General features: G+C 41.1%; 1 protein-coding gene across 4 annotated transcripts in view; it reads right to left on the bottom strand.

The window, feature by feature from the left end:
- Nucleotides 1–909: 909 nt before the first annotated feature.
- CREB5 (cAMP responsive element binding protein 5) overlaps nt 910–21,175 on the bottom strand; it is a 241,078-nt gene continuing 220,812 nt past the window's right edge. For 2 of the 4 annotated variants that reach the window (XM_015853850.1, XM_015853851.1), the window contains 4 exons: nt 13,930–14,253; nt 9,363–9,590; nt 8,646–8,754; nt 910–7,673 (listed from right to left, as the gene is read on the bottom strand). In XM_015853850.1, the coding sequence (XP_015709336.1) occupies nt 7,510–7,673; nt 8,646–8,754; nt 9,363–9,590; nt 13,930–14,253 (825 nt within the window). In that variant the 3' untranslated portion in view covers nt 910–7,509. The remainder of the gene's footprint in view (nt 7,674–8,645; nt 8,755–9,362; nt 9,591–13,929; nt 14,254–21,175) is intronic. The other 2 variants (XR_001553120.1, XR_001553121.1) reach the window with 2 other exon arrangements.

Raw genomic sequence — 21,175 nt, 5'->3', positions numbered from 1 at the left:
GCCTTTTTCCTACCCATTTTAGGAGGGCAAATGCTCTTGAGTGGATTCAGCCTTTTGAAAACCCAGGGGGAGAGCAGCAGGACCTGCATCTATGCTAGACCTCCAAGGAGCATCCCTGCAGGCTGCCCAGTGCATCTCCTGCAGGGTGACACCACAACCAGGTTCTCTTGGCAGGCTTGTCACTGCAGCAAGACTGCACACTATGGATTGTGGGCACAGCCATCAAGTCATCACCCCAGCACAGCAGCATGGTCATAGCATCGTGTAAACCTAAGGATGGGTTCAGCCTGACAAATTTCAGGTTACGATTTACTCATGGTGCCAAGGTCTGTATTGGACCAATTTATAGTGAGAAATGAGGTTGGCAAGATAACAGGGGCACCACAATTAGAGCTAATTAGCCCAGCAGGAAATCCATTTCCAGGCAGCTTTTGGCAAGAGGCAAGGTTGGCAGGATAACAAGCATAGAGTGTATTTTGATATAAGCACACTCCAGCTGCAAGGAAAAGTAAAATAACAGCTTGTCTCATCCTTATGCGGAGGCCTTATGTTAGGCTCTACCACATCAGCCTTTTTGTTTGAGGCTTTGCAGCCTCTGCACTTGGACAACCTTCAGAGACCTCGCTCCTGCAAGGCACCAAGTCTTCCGGTAGACATGTGGTGGCCCTGTGCAGTGAGGTCAGCAGGGTGGTCTTGCTCCTGCAGCCACATGGGTGCTGCCCTGCACCCCAATCCTCCACCAGTTCTGGGGGAGATTAGAGATTTTGCATCGCCAGCCAAGTGCAAAGAAGGCATGAGCTGCCAGATCTGCCTAAGAATAGAAATAATCAACAAGCAGCACGGTTAACTTGCAGGAGTTATCTGTGTCATAAAATGTCTGGGCTACAGACACAGCCAAACTACTGGAAATATTTGTATTTGAGTGCTTTATTATATTGGAATTGCAGTGATATTATTAACATTTGTACAAATGCACAAAAATCCTGTCTCTTCTAGCTAGAAAGAGATGTAAAAATCTGACCTAGTTGAACAGTCTCAATGAACTCATTGTCCATTTGCAACAATAATGGGTTCACAATGCAACAAAAAAGCTTAACATAAAATTAAACATATTAAATGCTGCAGCAACTATTTACACTTATGTACCAAAAAAAATAATAAAAAAAAATTATCTCCCTCCGTTAAGGAAGGTGGTTGCTTTACAGAATAAAACAGACAAACAAACATAAAAACTTTGCATACAATACAAACAACCTCAAGCCCCAAACTTACTGTGACAGCACCTTTTTTTTTTTAATATAATATATATATATTTATATATATAAACTTCGATAGTTTAGGCTTACTCCAAGCAGTGCTAAAAGTTCCTTAAAACAAGGACAATGACAATATTCCAAAGAAGCGACTTTCACGGATGTGACCTGGTGTTTAAATTGAGCTGATACAGAGAAAAGTACAGAGCTCACCAACATGGGCTGGGAAACACTGGGGTTCAGATTACAAAGTTCATGGCAAAACTCTCGGTGGCCATTACTCTCACTTGGATGAGCAAGCACACCTTGCATGCAAAATATTTTGCCTTTTGAAAGTGTGGTAAAAGGCTGTTTCTGATATTCTTGCAACCCCAGCTCCTATGTGTGTGTGGGGGAAGAAATTATCTGGAATTTCCTAGAATCCAGCAAGGAAAACATTTCCCTTCAGATAAACTATCAGCCCCCCGTCCCTTCTTTCCTGACACTGCTTCAATTGCCGTAAAGGTAGAATGAGCTTACAGTCTTTGTTCAGAAAACTGCTGCATGTATTTTAGCCAAAAAGAGATTTGGGTCTCGTAGTCTTGCAACACGGGCTGGCGTGATGTTTTGGGGAGGGGGAGTTCAAGAAAGGTTCTACCCAGGGAAACTTAGCATAATTAACATTTAATTTGCATAAATATGGAACTGGAGATCCCGAATACCAGGTATTACATATCAGCCTAAATATAGCATTTTGCAATTATTGATTCAAGTCCAAGGAGAGCCTGGGAAAGAATCAGATTTCCACTTAGCGAATCAATCTTCTTTTGAGTGTATGCGAACACTGACATTTTTGGCCTCACAAAGTTTTAAGATTTGCTATAAAGCAGGTTTGAAAGCTATGTAAAACCAACAATATTAAGCAATTTAGCTCCACGTGTAAGCCACTGATAAAACCAAGACAACTGTAAGCTCTGAAAACAATGTTACCTATATAAGCAGTCTTTGCAATAAGATGATGACTTCAGATGATGAAAAAAATGAATGATGTTTTTTGGTGTTTAGATCGCTTAAGATTTTATTGCTTTATTTGTCCTTAGAAGTTTTTAGTCTCTTTTCTTAATCTTCTTAATCTTTTTTTTTTTTTTTTTTTTTTTTTTAAAGGTGCTGTCCCTAGTCAAGTTATAAGGCAACATATTTTATTGATTTACACTTTTAATACACAGTATGGCCACTGTTATCACTGCAGCGTCACAGCTACCGTGGGTTAGACAACAGTCAAAGTGCATTATCATGCACAACAGAGCCAGTCTCCTGACCTTACGCTATACAGGACACTTTGGTTCTCAGGATGAGAGATTACAAATATAGCTTAGATGCTGCCTCACACACTTTGCATAATTAAACATTTATATGCTATCATGAAGAGGGTGTAAAGTCTAAGTCACACTGCAGACTTGGTTGTTTTCAGCTTCTCCGTTTGGGCAGATGTGAGAGACAAGTTGTAGATATGCCACCAGTGAAAGCATATAAATGTATCTGGTGCAAACGTCTTACAAGAGAATTATAAATGACTTAACAAGGGAGAGCAAGAAAGAGCGAGAGCTAAAGTGCAATTTTAAAATAATATAAATAACTGAAACGTAGAAATAAGGAGCTAATTAGTTGGAAATTGTTTTGTTTTATAGGCACAGTTTTCACATCTACGAATCAATCTTTTTTTCTTCTTCCCCCTTCAGTAACTTTATCTGATGCATAATGGAGTTTCAATGGTCTACACCTAAGGAACACTGCTTAGTAAGAGGACAGAAGAAGCAATGATAAGGCAGTATAGTGCAACTCACTATGTGGTATTAGAAGGGAAACAAGAATGGGGTTAGATCTTCCACGGTGATTTATGTAATCAGTCTTTAAAAAAATAACAAGAGAGAAAAGAAAAAACAGGCAGGCTTTCCAGTTCTATGTTGACCCATGCTTTCTAATATGAGAGAGCATATTTTCCAATACAAAGGGAACGACTGAAAGTTCGTAATTTGTTTTGCTATTATTAAAAGAAAAAAAAAAAAAGAAAAAAGAAAAAAGCAGATGCTGCTTTAAGGAAAACATTTAATTCTAGGAATTTCTGTACAACTGACCTCAGCTAACTTCTCCATCTTAGATGGATGTCTTCTGCTCGAGACCCTGAAAGATTATGATGCACACACACCTAGAGCACGTTATTGCAAAACTAATATTGTAACATTAAAGGAAAAGGATAAAAAATAAAACCAAAACCAAACAGATTCTGTACAAGAATACTGTTCAAATGGAATGTGTTAAAATAACATTTATTAATAAATACTTTATAAAATTCTATGTGAATACTAAATTAATAGATTCCTGTTTTAAAATTGCTTTGGTCCTCATGAGTTTTCATAAATTCACTCTATATGCTTTTTTTCTTTTTTTTTTTTACTAAAAAAAAAGGTATTAGCTGCTAAAAAGCACATTATGCCTAAACTAAAAGGCTACTTTTAAACACTAAATATCGTTGCTTAAAAAAATATGAATTCTCAAAAGTTGGGCAATTAACAACACTTATAGCTGGCTTGTTAGTTAATAGGACGGAGTCAGTTAACACACAAAATCCACACGCACTGAGGCACTGAACCATTGACTTTCCACTATTCAGAACATGGGCAGCATACATTTAGCTTCATAGCAGGAATTAACTCCAAACAGCACAAAATTCTCCATAAATCATCCTCATCGTCCTTATAAAACACACCATGATAGCACACAAACTACTTGTCTCCCACAGGCAGTGTCATGAATATGGCTTGCATAAGTTGACCCAGGGAAGGGGCTGGGGGAGAAGGAGCTGGATCACAGCATAGTTTCTTTCCAATAAAAGTATTGCAATTGTCCGTGGCTGAGATTTCCAACGTACTTCCGCTGTAATGCAACAAGACATGTCATCCCCAGAAATATCTTTGAGGTGAGCAGGCTTCTTTCCAGCGGAGAAAGCCTGTGCAGAGCAAAGCTGAGCAGGGGAGCTCCTCACCAAGTCCCTGCCGGTGGGATGGGGCCCAGAGTCTGCCAACGGGCTGGGCTTGAGAGGCAAGAGAAAAGCACATCAGACTCCAGCAGCAGCTGGTGGAAAAGCAGGGTTTCTCCTCAAATGAAAGAGCGCAGGAGGACGTGCTGAGAGGAAGGCCACAGCGGGATGGAGGGGCAGGGTCTGTCCTGCAGCCCTTCCTCAGGCTGCCCCAGCACACAACTGGCCAAAGGCCTGGGGAAAGGCTGCAGGGTCCCTGCCCTGCAAGAGTGCTTTAAGGTGGAAGTGAATCTGACGAGCGATATAAGGTGCCTGGCAGGGTTGGTCCTTTTACCGATAGAGCTGATATAAATATGCTGCGTGTTGGCTTGGCCTGTGAACCTGTGACAGAGTTACAAGAAGCAATAGCAAATAGCTTTTCATCCTTTACTTATTTCCACATCACTAGCAATGATTATACCTAAAGGCCAATAGTATAGAGAGGAGACATTTCATTGTAATTACACATTTAGGCCAACATGTGCGGTTGGCTTGCCTAGTTAGCATTAAAAAAAGAAATAATTGAGCTATATATAATACACATCAGTCAAACTGTCAAGTTGCTGAATTTAACAAAACTTAGGCAAGGTTTTTGCTTTTTTTTTTTTCCACTTTTTTTTTTTTTTTTTTTTTTTTTTTTTTTTTCCTCCTTGTTAATGTAGAGGCTTTCAGTTTAACAGCTAAATATTTTAATTGAGAAGACTGAACAAAATGAAGCTAAACCGTAATTCTAGTGCAGTGCAGCTCAACTGGACATTCTAACCTTATCAACTACTTAGATTCGTGGTTGTTTTTTTTAACATATTTAAGTGCTACCCATATAGAGGGAAGGTTTGCAAATTAACCCTGTGATGGCTTTTTATTTTTCACAGTGAAGGATGACATTCAGACACAGGGGAAAGGCTTGTTTTGTCTTTTACATCGTGGATATTCAGCTGGAACATTTTGCTCGACTGCATATTTGAAAGAAGTTCCTTTGGGAGCCATGATGAAGCAAAACCACTTAGCTATTACCACCGGAGATTAAAAAAAAAAAATAAAAATTATAGATTCAGTATTTAAAACACTTTAAAAGTATATGTTTGTCTAAAATATAATAGAAAATCCTTTACATTTGTATTTTTTTTTCTTTTCTTTTTCTTTCTTTTTTTTTTTTTTTTGGTTCTTAGACTATATAATCAAGTCAAGATTTACACTGTACATTAAAAATCTTCTTTTGAACATATTTGCATAAACGGAAAGAGAACTGTTCAAGAATACTGATAAAAAAGTTAGTTACCGAGATAAGAACTAATTCAGAAACAATCCTCAGAACGTTGCATTTTCCTTCCAAAAGGGCCCTGCTCCTGACAGTGCCCCTCACTTTGCTTGTTTAGCTCTCCTTCCCGCTCTGAGAAGAGCCATCCTTCTTAAACCTGTGACTCCTTTCACAACCAAGAAACAGCAGCTGAGGACAAGAACCTCACTTCAGAACGAAGCGTGTTCTGGCTTGGAGTGTTTGCTAGGAATAACATGAATTATCTTTTGCTACTAAAGATGCAGTTTGAAATGTTTGAATGTTCATCACCAATTCAGAGCTGGGTCCTGCTCTGTAGGGCAGATGAAGGAGGAGTCACCACTGCCAGCCTTGAGAGAACCAGGATACTGAAAGGCAGCGTAATTAACCGGCATCATCTCCCTCTGATTTCCCCATCAATCACTGCTGCTGCTCTGAGATGCAAATCCGTTGTGCTGAGGCAGGCACATAGTCCAAACAAAACCCTTAATTGTGGCATAAAGCCCCTTTACAGACCCTCTTTGCAGGACTGAATTTTATCCAGTGAGTGCAGTGGAATTTGCCATTCTTGCAGCACTTCTTAGTGGCTGCACACTTGATAAAAAAATTTTTTAACGTCATTATAAGACAATTCCTTACCCGCTGTAAACTGGAGTAAGTGCCATTATGGTCAGTGAAGCTCCACTGATGTCTGCCAGCTCAAAGCCAGTCCGTGTACATCCAAGGGGATGCCTGCAGAGACCAGGACTTGCCCCGGTAATTAAAAGTGGCGTTTTGCCAACTGGTCAGAATGGTTACGCTGATTTATTTTTCATTTATAGCCTGTGAAATCTGAGGCTGTTAGCTTTCAGTGCTAGAACAATGTAAGCAGGTTAGGGAACAGAACTTTTCTGAATTATATACTACATGGATTTGCTATGTTAACGACTGGCATCACTAAAGAATTGCTGTAATTCTCAGGTGTTACTTGCTATGCCTGCTCTGTGCCACAGCCATTTACCTCAGCAGCTTACACGGCTCCTAGCATCAACACAGCTGGCTTTCAATCTTGCTTCACCTGCAACTGCACTGCTTTCACCTTTCCCTGTTTATTAAAAGCACTAAATCAGGAGCATTTCTGTTTTTCAAAACAGAAAAGCTCAGTGCGGCCCAGCTGCGGGTGAAGAGCTAGTGAAAGCAGCAGCCGTGCTGGCAGTTTGTAGGTAGGCTTGATGTTTTTACTTGTTTATCGCTGTTCTCTAAGAGGGGGAGGAGGAGAGGGAAGCTTGGCAAAGAGAAGAGCAGAGGGCTCAGGAAGGGAGAAGAGAGTTGTGAGAATAACTGAAGGATAAAAAGGGCAGAGTGGGAGAGAGCTGGAGGAGGATAGCTGGGCAAAAGGGCACGTTACTGGGATTTGGGTTTGTTCCGATAGCCACACACTGTGTAACCGCGTTGAAAGACGAGGTTCTGGTGATAGCACAATTCTAACTCACTTTTTATGATGCTGTCAGCAGATGCCCTCTCTATATATTTATAGCCTAATTACTCCTAGTTACTTACATATGACTCTGTTTAATACTTTTCATGCCTCACATTGGCTAACAAGCTGCAGTTTAACACAACTCCGTATTTCTGAGGCTTCAGGCTAGATTGGTGAGAAGAAAATGTGACTATGTACAGAGACAGTTAGGTTTATAAACAAGTAACTGGTACCAAAAAAACTGGAGAATGCACCAAAGCATTTCTCAAGCTGATAGCATATTAATTGCATAACTCCCTTTTATGTAACTAAGTATAAAAGACATTTTAATAACTATAAAAATGAAAGCCAGTCTTTCAAGAACTGAGGAATCTTCCAGGTTTGAGTTACGGTCAAAAATGTCCTTAGCACGGAGGACGTTTTGATACGCTACTACTTTCCCCTAGCAGTTTCTGATCCACCAGTTTTAAAGGATAGGATTGATGTCTGTTCTGTGGCTGGCGAGCTGGGTGAGAGTGGAGCTGCCCACAACATCGCTGACGGAGGAGGAGGTGGTGATGGTGTTGTGCTGGATGACTTGCTGCTGGGAGCATGCTGGGACCGGGCTCGCAGGAGGACTGCTCTCAGGACCTGGAAAAGGACAAGGGACAGAGCGCATATTCAGACACCTGATGGTAACCCAATGTTAGGAGCCAGCAACTTGAAAAAACACCAGTACCTTAGTGGCTATTAAAGCAACACCTAGGACAAAAGGTCCAGTATCATAAGGCTTATAAAGCCTAAATTCTCTATTTGCTCCAGCAGAAATCAAAATTGCAGTGTAATGCACTGCATCACAGAAAATCCAATTCAAGCAACAGTTGATAGGCATGTAATGCAATTACGTATTTTTTCTTTGAGTACTGTTAAAGAGACAGATGCATAGTAATGCAGACAAGACAGAAATGGGCTCTATTTTAAAAGAATGCTGCAATCTAGCAAATATTAACCCAGAGGCTCTTCTGAGCAAAGAATTCTACGGCCAAGCAAAGAATTTGTTCATAAATTACCATACTTGTAAAATGCATCAGCTAGACAGAATTGATTCAATGTCAGCATCAGATGTGATTTTAAAAAGAAAAGGCAATATAAGAGTTAAAAAGAACAAACCTTGAAAACCTGCTCCGCGCTTGGTCTGCGCCACAGTCAGAGCACAGTACCGTTTTCGCTGGAGGGGGCTGTAATGCTTTCCTTTATAACTTCCCTTTTGGAGAGTTATGTTACTGTGCTGGCAGCGCTGTGCCCAGGAGGACTCTTGCAGGTCTGGAGCTCTGAATTCCACGGGGATCCTCCACATGGGAGCCAGCATCCATCCGTGCGCATCGCCTTGCGGGGTGGAGGGACAGGGAGGGACCAGCAGTGCTGGGCTGGGTGCGAACTGTGGCTTTTTGGATTTTAAGCAGGGCTGGTTAAATAGGGGCAGGAGATGGGACAGCTTGGACGATGTTTGAGAAGAGAGGTTCATGTTGTAATATGGCCAAGAAGGGATTCTGGAGGGAAGAACTAGAAACTGTGTTTTCCTGTGGGTGGTGTGGAGACAGAGTAAGCATACTAGCTACTTACTTAGATATCCTTGTGATTCTTTCTGCATGGCTGTTATCGGACAGTCTTTATGCGTTAACAACAACTGTTTCAGCTGTGCTACCTCATTTTTCAGCATGGAGACCTCATTCTAGAAAAGAAATAGAGGGTTTGGTTTGCCACAAATCTTAAAATGCACTGTTACACAAAGTTAAAATTGAAGAGCGCAAAAAATGATCCATAGCTTTGGATGAATGTCCTTGACGTTATTTTATAACTAACTCCTTTTGAGGGCAATTTGGCCCCCAGATTTGATGCCATAAGCTGACACACAAACTAACTTCCGCGCACAATGTAAGAAGCGCGCCATTCCTGTGCTTTTAATACCAAATTTATTTTCATACTCTTCCCTTCAATTTATGCTCCCATCTCACTGGCTTAGAGTTGGGGCTTAGCTACGTGCTCTGCTCTGAAGAAGTCCTTTATAGCCAAGGTAATGGCACTTAAAAAAAAAACCACCAAAACAGTGACAAGAAAAGAAAATAAATACAGTTCTGTCTAGTGAAGGCTTCTAATCCCAAGACAGCTTTTTCCTGGCTTATCCTGCTAAAATGAAATTATTACTCTAATTGGAGCACAGGCACCTCGACTAACCACCTTTGATAGTGCCGCGCTCCCACACAGCAGTGGTTGTGCCGGGGCAGCACTAAGCACAAAGAGGGCCTCTGTGTCCTTGGGGGCACAGACAGTGGCTCGCACCTGAAGCTGCATGTTTGTCTGGGTGAGTTCTTCTGCTTTCTTTTCCAGTGACATCACCCAGACCTTCCTCTTCTGTCTGCAGCGTGTGGCAGCAGCTCGGTTCCTCTCCAGAAATTTTCTCCTCCTCTCATCAGGGTCTTCATCCACCACCCTTCTCCGGCGGCCTCCAGTGGGCTGTGGTGGCTGTATCGTCTGCGTGGGCTGCATTTGCTGTGCGGCCGGTGAAACCTGTTGAGTAGAGGATTGACAAGGCAATGGGTGGGGGGAAAGGAAAAGGGAAGGAGGCTGAGACATTGGGAGCATCTCCCACAGTTGCCTGGTTGGATGGCAGGCCAGGAGAGGCACACGTTGAAAGACACTGCCACATGCCACTAATATTAGCTACTGGCAAAGGGATACACTGGTTGAAGGGGAGATTTTTTTTTAAACGATTCTCTGAATATTAGTACGAAAAATATTTTTCCCTTACAGGGGAAAACTTTTCACTAAGGTACTTTCTCTGCCACCATCTATTTCAAAGCTGAAATGTCAAGTTTCTCTCAGAAGCCCTTTTATTCAAAGGAGAAGACTGTAGAGGCCTTATTTCAGTCTCTTTTCTTCTTGTTTTTTGGTAATTACTTCTGAAATTTTGGGACATTTCTTTTACACATGCTCTTCCATCTCTGCTCAGTATCTCATAGCCTCTGGAGATGGGAAATACAAGTGCTCTTCCATCTGAGCGCACCCAGGAAGCTATGGGCAAAGGTGGTGAGCCAGGAGACCCCAATGCCCATAAGATGTAGTTGGAATAAAGGATTTAGGTGTTCACACACGTGTGGATTTTGATCAAAGAATCATAGAATCACCAAGGTTGGAAAAGATCTCTAAGATCATCCACTCCAACCATCCACCTATCACCAATATTTCCTACTAAATCATGTCCCTCAGTATATCTAAATGTTTCTTGAACATGTGCTATACTCTTTATTGCCATTTATTTGACAACAATCATGAAATCCGCTCACAACCCCTCTGCTATGAAAATATGGAAAGCCACATATTTATACCTTTTCAAGTGAAGGAGAGTATCAGCCTTGCTCCATAAAGTAATTTGCCTATGCCCTTACAGAGGAAGCTTGTGACGGAGCCAGACCCCACCAGACTGTGCTCTGACTTTCCTGGATGAAATATTCGCCTATTTACTGGTGAGAAATGAGTATCAGACTCCATGTTCAGCACTTCTAAAAGCAATAGGTGCTGTGCTACCTGGGAATAACAAGCTCTCTGACTGCTTTCCTGCCATACCATGGTGCCCACACCCTTGTGCTTTGGGTTTTTCTTGATGTTTGGATCTGGTTGCTGGAGCACAGCTGGAGACACTTCTGCTCTTCCTGCAACTCCTACAACAGTGGAGTCTGGAACAGTCCAGAAACATGAATTGTTGACTCAAAATTTATCTTACTATTCTGGCAAAGGCCCAAACCTCCAAGGTGCTTCCTTTTGACTTTAGGGAATGGACGTACTCAGTGCTTTGTCAGATGGAGTCCTGAATTTCAACTGCAGCAATTAACATTTGTTTGGTTAACACACCTGTCTGTCTCAATTAAAATGATACTATCAGCTTGCAAGGTTGCTTTTCTGTCTAGAATCTCACCACAAACTTTGAAGCAGAACTTGCTCCTTTTCCCAGCTGACTTGTGTCAGTTAGAGTGGCAATTTTATGTATAATTATACTGTGCATCTGATAATGCCTTTCACATAAAGCCAAATTTACTCTCAGCTTTCTGTTGCACAGTCAGGTAATTTCCATTCTGTAGGAGCAGAAAAAAATAAAACCAAACTGACAAACTTTTAAAACTAAATAAGCCACCTTGCACTTTCTGCCTGATTCTTAACATTTTAGCTTGTATGAAGTCCTTCCATTTGCAATTAAAGCTTCTAATCCACTGCAGACACGGGGCGTTGTTCTTATGTTGCAGCCTCCATCTCTGCCATAGGAGATGTCCACTGAGGGATACCAGCTGCCCTCTGTCCTCCAAGGCTGAGCGTGCTAAACACTTTAGCCCTACATTCTGTTAGAATATATCTTAGTAACTGTCTAAGCATCATTCTCTAACAGGAGGTCTCCATTGCCTATGGACAAACACATTTTAGTAAGAAAGGAAAGGAACATATATTAATGTTAATTATTTTTAATAAAATGCCTATCATATGTCCATAATCAAGACAAATGTAGGAAAGGCAATAAACTGAAACATCCCAAACTCTGCTCTACCTAAGCTATCTCTCTTGTTAAGTTTGATATGAAGAAGTGTTAATGTGGCCAAAGTGGCAGTAATAGTATCAATTTTTGCACTAGCTGAAGCAATACAGTTACAGCTTGGTAAAATAGGTCTTTCTCAGAAATATATATATTAGAAGATTATTTCTATTCTTAGCCTTGATCTAATGCTCATCTCCACTCTTTGCACCATACTACAAAATTAATACCCATCCATTCATCCTGGGAAGACACAGCTCACTGGGCTCCTGTGCATCAAAGTGGTAGGTGAAAAGCATGATATGAATGCTGACATTACAGAATGGTGTGGGGTTAAACAACGAAATTTATGTCATCGGAACACATGGCCCACAGCAACATGGACCCTGATGCTGCTTGGCAGGTGGCTTAGAACTAAAGAGTCCGTCTCAGAAGAATAAGGAAGTTAAGAACTAGTAAAATTCACCATAAAATCAACATCTGCTGGAGCAATTTGATCTCCACAGTGGCCAGTCAATACCATGGAGACTACAGATGAGCTTAGAAAGTAATAATTATGTTTATTACTCAGCAAACTCTTGTTTTCTCTTCATGTGTCTATTCAGAAATCACTCTTGTCTTTGCACTATGAGAACAGGCAAGCAGAAAAAGCTCTGCAGCCTGGGGAAGCAGATGATCCCAGGAGTCTTACTCAGATCCATCAGCTATTGCTTCCATCCACAACCTTTTGGTGACACTTACACCTCAGGTCAAGGTGAAGACCTACTTGGTCCCTACTGGGGACCATTGCCTTCAGTGACACTGTGTTCCCTGTAAAGCTCACGTTACCACAAAGAGCTCGCTCCAGAGTCTCAGAGGAACCGGGACACATCTGACACAGCTTTGTTGCTGCCAGTTGGCCTGCCTGCCCCAGTGCTTGACTGCAAGACTTTTGGAGTACCCAGCTAGCAGTGAATGCAAAGCACAAGGAATCTAGACTGTTCCAAACAGAAAGAATCAAAAATGGCTTCAGCAGCACAGAAAGTTAAGAAGGAAAGGCAGCTAAGACATTGGCTCATTGGCTGGCTGCCTTATCCTTAAGGGCGTGAGATTTCACCTGTTGCCTTATTTGATGCATGGAGTGTTTACTCTCTCATGGATCTCCTAGAGAGCCATCCTCTTCTGGTTTCTACGGTATGAGATAACATCTCTTTATTGGAGTTTTTAAACAACTCTAAGGAAAATAACTCATTAACAGATGGGAAAATAATTGAATTCACAAAGTAAAAACTGAACTAAACTAAGGAAAGCTCTGGACATCTTCTCACAGGGGAGTCTGCTGATCTCTTATTTAGACTGTTTCTCTAATGCCGACAATTCATTTTACATTAGCAAATGCTTTGGGGAAATGCCATGTGCTTGCAGTCTCTGCAATAATAAAGCTAGATGTTAGTAAATAGTTAATGTTGTGGGACACTGGGATGTCAGCCAAATCTTCTCATTTTCTTTAATGTTTTCTAAGAGCTTGTCTGAAAGGCATTTGCAAGCAATGCAATACTTCACAGATTGAAATTCTTATGGCTGGATCAGTGTCCTGATTGTATATACTACCCACCTGCACACCTTACATTTGCTCCCTAGACCTGACACGCTACATTCACTGGACCCAGAGTTTTATTGTTCTTGTGCAATCTCCTTGATACAGAAGCCTATCATCTAAAGCATCAGCAGGATTCCTCTTAAAATTACCTGCCAAAGTCCTTGCTCAGTTCATAAGTTCAAGAAACCTTTCAGATATTGAATTATCCAAACTGAGGAAGAAAATATACCTGGTCCAAAAGTGGAGACCTACATCTCATTCAGTGAAGATCTGCATTGATTTAACATCATCTGAATCCAGTTCAGAATTCCTTTCCTAGTTTAAATCCCTGAACTAGCTTTGTCTCTTTCTATACTGTTACCTAATCATACACCTCAGCTAGGAGTTGCAATCCTACTCCCTGAGGTCTGGAATCCTTTTTCTCTTCCCCTAAGCGTACCTTAAAACTATCTATCTCTACTATCCACAATCTAGACAGGAAATAAATATGCCATTGAGTTCAGTGAGGTTGTTCCTTCATGTATCAATCACACGCACACACATACATAAATTCCTTATTTTGATTACGCATATGTGTGGCTACTTCACTAAAGATTGTGCTATCTGTTTCTGTAGACAGAACACATACAATTCTTAAATCTTGGCCTGAGAAGTTTAGGTTCAAGTACATTGTACAATGTATACAATTACACAGAATCATAATATACTTCATTCATTAAAGAATAATGTGGCAATTTGCAGAGGTCTACCTGTGCTTGTCCGCCTGAATGCAGCGGGGGGTGCGGCGAGGTCTGGTGATGTGCCGGGTGTGCGTGAAGGTGCGAGTGGGAGTGGTGGTGGGGGTGATTCTGCTGGTGATGAGGCTGAGGATGAGGATGGTGCGCTGGGTGCTGGTGCTGGTGGGGGTAGGAGTGGTGAGGTGGCAGTGTCTGGTGTTGATGAGGATGTGAGTGCATATGATGGTGTGGCGTCTGGTCCTGCCGCGAGCTCATCATTTCCATCATGTGGCCCATGGTGTTCATATTCCCATTCGACATGGCGGCAGGGTGGTGAGTCAGTGCTGCCTTCAATCTCTGGAACAAAGCAAGGAAGAAAATTTATATGTGGATTTCAGAGCATTCAGAATAAGATTTCTGTTGTTGTAGAAATGGTGCCTTGTGTTTTGGGATGCTTTTTCTTGTTGTTCCCTTGGTAAACCACATCTTATTCCATTTTGAGAAAGAACATATTCTTGGGCTCTAATCTAATTTTCCACCATGAGTATGTAGAGATGCAAACACATGAATTAAAACTTAACATTTGCACATTTCCTACTGTGCTGCTGAAGAGAAATAACTTGCTTTCCTCCTTTTCTGTTTGACCAGCTCAGTACCCTTAGTTTCATCAAGTTGTTGTTCTTTCAGTTTTAAAAAGAAAGGTCTTGATTAAAATAAAGGTGAAACAAAGTCTGATATTTAGTTCTTCTCTCCTTTGTACTCTGGATTTTATTTAAAAGACTACTTAGAAATACACTGCACTGATGTGTTTTTAAAGATTAAGTTTGAAGTATTCTACAATTGTAATAGCAGTTAACCTGTGTTGTTATTTTTTCTTCATTAGAAAGACAAGAAAATTATAAGGGTGGTCCCAACCTGATCCTTTTTTTTTGCTAAAAGTTCAAACATATGCCATGTTATCATGCGCTAAACTCTTTTCTCCTCATGTTTTGCTGGGTCCTGGAGCACTGACCAGGACAATGCTTTCCTTAACATCAGTGGGATTCTGTCACAAACCACCAAAGAGTAATGGGAAGGGCTGCTAGATTTTAAGCTACGAGGTATGGTCTGTGCGTACCAAGATGATAAACAAATGAAATAAAAAGAAATAAAAAGGTTCCTGTTCAGCACAGTTGCAGGGTCACCCCAAAGCTGCGAATTATACTGGAACACAGCCACCTCACTGATGTAATCCTGCCCTTCAGACTACTGAAATTACCAGTGTTTTAGACAAGTGTGCTAAAGTTACAGCTTGACAGGTGTCAGCTAGGAGAAAGGCTTCTTTTTCACACAGAGAAACTTCCTTCATACCCGTAACTCCATGTCTTGCTGAATGTAGATCATTCTTTCCAGACAGACACCCAAGATCTCACTTTGAAGAAGCCAATGAGCACTTGCTCAACTCTCACTAATGCAAGTAATTAGTCAGCAGAAAAATAGCAGGAAGAAAATGCAAGGAAGGAGTTCCATGGTATTACTTGATTCCAGACTAGCATGTTCTGAATAACCCATGAAGTAGTTGATAATTCATTATCCAGCCAGACAGTGTAATGAGGAGCAGACATCTCATCATTAAGAGCGATCATTTGCAGGAAAGCCAGCAAGAAATGGTAGTGGTACAAGGAACAGAGGTGTACATTTCCCTGTGTCAACCATTGTAGGTCACAGATCGAATTCAGAAGATCCTACAGCCAATGTGGATAACTCTTGCCAAGTGGAAGAGTAATCACAATATCATAGAGTCACAGAATAACTGAATGCCTTGGCATGGAAGGGACTTCAAGGATCATCAAGCTTCAAACCCCCATCTGAAGGCAGGGCTTCTAACCTCCATATCAAATACCAGAACAGGCTGCCCAGGTCCCCATCCAACCTGGCCTTGAACACCTTCAGGGACGGGGCATCCACAACCTCTCTGGGCAGCCTGTTCCAGAATTGAACTGCATTTTGGTTTTGTCTTTAAAGACAAACCAACTTGTCAGGGAACACAGGATGTGTATACAAGAATTTCAGTCTGTATTGAAATGACATCTGTCTGTGCAACTCTATTGCAAGGTAATGGGTAAAGTTCGGTACGTTGCTTCACTAACGATCAACACGCTGAATGATAGTTTAACAAAAAGAAAACATATGAGCACTTTGTAGGACATACCTATGTCTCAGATGTATTATGGAAAAATAGATCACTGACTTAAAGATGTTTCTTCACAGAAAGCCTCTCAAATTGTTGCTACACTACGACTCCTGACAATCTTCTCACATTGATGCAGTTATAGCAGCAAAGTTAAGTATCTCCTACCCTACTGCCGAGCACTTATTCCCTAAGTCCAAACCGAGTCTAACAGTCAGCATCCACAGCAGTAACCTGTCCTGGATATAAAGGTAATCTTGAGTAGCTCTCATCCTTCATGTTTCTGAGAACAAGTGCTACCCTGGTTATCCCAAACAGATCTTCACAGTGCTCCAGATATCAGGTGCTACTCTGGAACATATTCAGAAAAATATGGAAAAGAACACGTGAATCAGCTAAGTCATTCTGCACATCATTCTTCTTCAGAACTGATCAAGCCCTTTATTGTGAGCCTGAAGCAGCACTCAGCTCTAAGACAAAGCATCAGCAAAAGCTGTCATAACTCTGTTTTCTGAATCGCAGCACAAAACCAGACTCTCATTAGCCAGCATTTTGCACAGGATGAACACCTAACAAAATTTATCAACGCTGTATTTATCACAAAGCTCAGAAACTGACCTGCAGACTTTCAAAGCAAAAAAAGAAGGAAAAAGAAAAGAAGAAAAAACTCAATGTGTGAAGAAGCATTTTTTTTTCAGCTGTAAAAACTGTGGCTTACTAGTGTGGCACGACTTCAAGGAGGATAAATTATTTTGTTTTCTTTCCACAGTCCCTTTTACCACATCCATTTATTTGAGATAGCAAATCAAGAGAGACAGTGAGAGGTCTGACGTGCAGCTGGTTTCAGTCAATGGGGGTCATTTCCATTTGGTCTGTGTATTTTACAAGCTCCTTGTTCACTGTTCCCAACGGGAGGGTGGGCCAGCTGCCCTGGATCAGAGTCCTGGTCAGAAACCAGTCATCTACCTCACCCTGTCCCAGCACAGCAGCAGCCACTGCCCAGCCCTTGTGTCTTTGTAGCTTAGATCAGCACTGCAGCAGCGAGAGCCTGGCACACACATACACCCAGGGCAGCATTTATCTTTCATTACCAAGTTGCTGCTGCCAATCAGAAACATTTGAGGAACCATAAACTTGCTTTCCTTTTTTTTTTTTTTATTTTTTAAATTTTTTTATTTTTTTATTTTTTTATTCAGTCTTCAGTGAGTTTTGATCAATTGGTTTTGATGTTTTAGTTAGAGCATGGGGGAAAAAAAATCACCAGTACTTAGCGAGTTCTTTGCACTGGGTATATGTAGAGCTGGAAGGGAAGACTGCATTTTTATTATTGTTCTTTTTATGTGTGCTAATTGCAAACAGCTGTTTTATTTTAGTGTCAAATAAATCTAGAATGAAATTATAACCCAGGACTGAATTCTGTGGATGTTCAGGTTTTTGGGAAGCGTGTCACTGACCGCACTGAGGCCTGGGGACACTCAGCAGCACATGTCGTGGGGCCAGATGATGTACTCATCACTCAGCTCTGTTGTCACCAAAAATCAAAACTTCTGCCAACCTCAGTGACAATGTCCTTTACAATGTTCTTCTCTTCACACCTTTCTAAAGTATGGTCTTAAAAAAATCCCCACCAGCTTGGAGTTCCCACTCAAGCCAACAAGAAATGCAGCTACTCATCAGTCTTTGGGCCCTTGCTGATTTACTACTGTTGTTAGTTGATCAAAATGACACAACAACCAACATCAGTTACAGCAGATTTCCACCTGATCATGGCATTTCCATTCATGATTGCCACTGGCACAGACGAGATGAGACACTGTTTCACAGAGCACAGTCTGCTTTGGCTCTGATCAAGTAAATAAAGCAAATTCCCTTTTGATCCTACAGGAAGCCAGAAGCACATAAACTCTCACATTCGATGTTTAGGAGGAAATGGAAACAATGGATAATATTACGAGTATAGTGCTCCCTGTGCTATTGCTCGTGGTTTTGCACTTAACTGACACATCTAGTTTAAAGCCATCCTACTGTATATCATATAAAGTTAACACCTCAAATAAGCTATCACTGAGATAGAAATACTGTTTTCTGGAAACAGCTTGTTCTGATCCTAAAACCTGACATTATGGTGCAGTGAATTGCTTGGTGTCTTCCTCTGTATACATTAACCACAATATATTTGCAGTCTGCCAGAAACAGGCTTCAAGAATTTCAGATCGTGAATGAAAAAGAATATCAGCTTTCCAAACACTCCTGCAGTTCAAGATCTTGCTGGTTTTGTAATACTTCTCAATCGTGACATGGATTTCAGGGTTGCCTTAGCTTTAGCCCTTTTCCCTCTCCAAAATTGCTATCAAAAATTACCAGGATTATTTTAATTGGTTAGAAGGAGGAGGGGGGAAAAACAAGGATACATAGAAGGGTTATTTTGGAGGTTGCTTTTCTCACAATTCAAATCACTCTGGGAGTTTCGTATTTATATAAATGCTTATATTAACAAGTTATATTTAGAGTGCAAGAGACTATAAATATTATAGTATATGCCATCATATGTACATGAAAATAAATAATTTATTTCCTTGTGGGGAAACAACAACAACAAAAAATCTCCCCTAGTTTTATAGATGTTATTACTTGAGTGTTCTATGACTGCATCAGGCAATAAACTATTATATCATCCAGATGAATTGTATGTTGGGACAGACACAAGATCTGGTTTTGAATAGGACTGAATTGCCCTGAACAAGTATGAATCTTTGCACTCAGAAAAGCCTCTCTTCCCGTTTGAGCCCCCATGCCCAAATCCTGCTGAATTAGAGACAAGAGCAGCTGTAGTATCAGCTTAATGTCTCGTGTATTTGTATCAGGAGATTTTATCAGGTCCCTGAAGTCAGATGAAATATACTATCAATAATATTTTCTTGCACTGGTTAGTGGCTGTAATTCTAGTCCCTATTATACAGGGATGCAAAAAGTTCCCTGCAGGGAAGAGACTAGAGAGGGATTAGAAACCAGAACAATACAGGCATAAACATCCCTACACTCCTGCAATTAGGTAGTAACCTCAAACTTTATGGCAAGAATCCCATAGACTATGACTTCAGTGACACCAATATTGTTTTCTCATCTGTGACAGTCAAGTTTTCTTTTAACACCAGTTCTCAGACCCAAGATGAATACATGGAATTAAGCTGGTGGAAGCTAGAGCCAAGAACAGAACATCACTCAGCATATGCCATGGCATCACACTGAATTTAATCCTTTCTTCAATGACGGTGATGAGAGAACTTACGTGTAAATGTCACTCTGGTCTTTTATAGCTGGCTGCTTACAAGCACTTCACAGTGTCAGTAACAGAAACCACTGTTCCCAAATGTTCCACTTGCATTCGTAAAAGCAAATTGGAGGCGATTCATCTCCACCCAGTAAGTGAACTGCAGATACTTATGACCGCATTTCAGAGACTGGTGATTAGAAAGTCTCCGATGCCACATTAACTGCTTGCTCCTTTATTTCTCCTGCAATAAAATAAAGTCCTGCATTCTGACTGAGGGAGGAGTGAGAGGTGTGAGAAGGACATGAAATCCAGAACTGAAGTGACACGTACACTAATGAAAAGAGAAAAGGGGGATGCATTTAATTCACAGCTTGCTGGTAAACAGTGCCAAACTGCTAATCTTCTAATTATTTTCACGTTTCTTGGCAAATCTGAATTGTACTTTTCCTTTCCTTTGTGCTTCCTTGCCCACTTAGCCAGATTTTGTAACACCACTAACAATGGATCGTTATCAAAACTTCAGCACAGCTTAGCTTCTAACAAAAACAACAAATTTGCTCCCTTGTCCTTCCAAACACAAACAGAATTAAAACCTCAGCAGAAAGCAGTGAGAATCAACTGCAAACAATCAAACCAACAATACAACTAATAGACATCATGCTGCTCAAGGACGGGTCAGCTGTAAAAGCTGCTGCACTTGGAGAAGTCTGGCTTCCCAGTGACATCAAGACAAATGACGCCACTTCAGTCTAGTGCCAGTTTCAAATAATACCATATAGGTTGCATCTAGAGTGGCCCTGGGGTTCTTGGCCAGAACCGTCTTCTGGTGATGGCATTTCATTGAGAATGGAATCAGCTCAGGAACAGCAGAAAGTACAAGAGTTCACATCCCACCTATGCCAATAAGTTTCCTTCTCTTCATCTCAAAGCCGCTTACCAAGGAGATAAATATGATTGTCCCTGTTCAGTGCACCACCTTCATAAGGATGAACAGTAGAATAATGGTAAATTCTCTGTGTTTATTCTACATGTATTTTACTGAGTAACTAAATTGTGAGCAAGACAGAAAATACACTGAAAATACAGTTTGCACTTCTCACTATAAACGACTACTTGCACGAATCATTTCTCAGTGTAGTGTTAAACAACTGGGTTTGATTTGCACACGAGTCAGGAAACGTAAAGTTCAAAAAATCAAACCCCTAATTCCCACAAAGTCTAAGTCAACCCCTGCATTTGTATCCACGACAAGGGATATTTAATTATGTAATCACACAACAGACAGCAAAATGATTTATTACTGGCAAATGGTGTCATATAATTTCAACATACAATACCAATGAAAGGATCCAAAAAATACAACCAGTTTCTGTCTCATTTCCCCTCTGTGTGCCAGAGTCCAGAAGTGAAGCAGCTACTTGCTTGCTACCTACCCCTGGAGAGGCAGGTTTCTGACTGCAAAACGCCTGACACTGTGGGGATTAATGGCCTGTGCCTGCTGTCTTTAGGCAAGCACGCATCTCATCTCCATCTTCATTCCCCAAATAGACAGTCTTTTGCTTAGTTACTCTGCTATATTTATCAATGTTGTTTTCCCATATCATACCTGCCAATTTATCACCTGCAAAAAACATAGAAAAGGAGGTGGCAATAAAATTGTTCAGTGTTACGTCCTACAAAGAAGTGGCAAAACTGGGGGTCAAGGGAACCTGAACCTGCAGTGTCCAGATGTGTCCTGCAATGCCTGTATTACAGCATATTCTTGAGCTGAAAACAAGAAGCCTTTCCCCACACTGGATGTGAGCAAAATCTCTGACAAGGCGCTGGAGCTCATG

This window comes from Coturnix japonica, chromosome 2 (assembly GCF_001577835.2).
Source record: "Coturnix japonica isolate 7356 chromosome 2, Coturnix japonica 2.1, whole genome shotgun sequence".
Lineage (NCBI taxonomy): Eukaryota > Metazoa > Chordata > Aves > Galliformes > Phasianidae > Coturnix > Coturnix japonica.
This window is presented reverse-complemented; position numbering and strand designations above follow the sequence as displayed.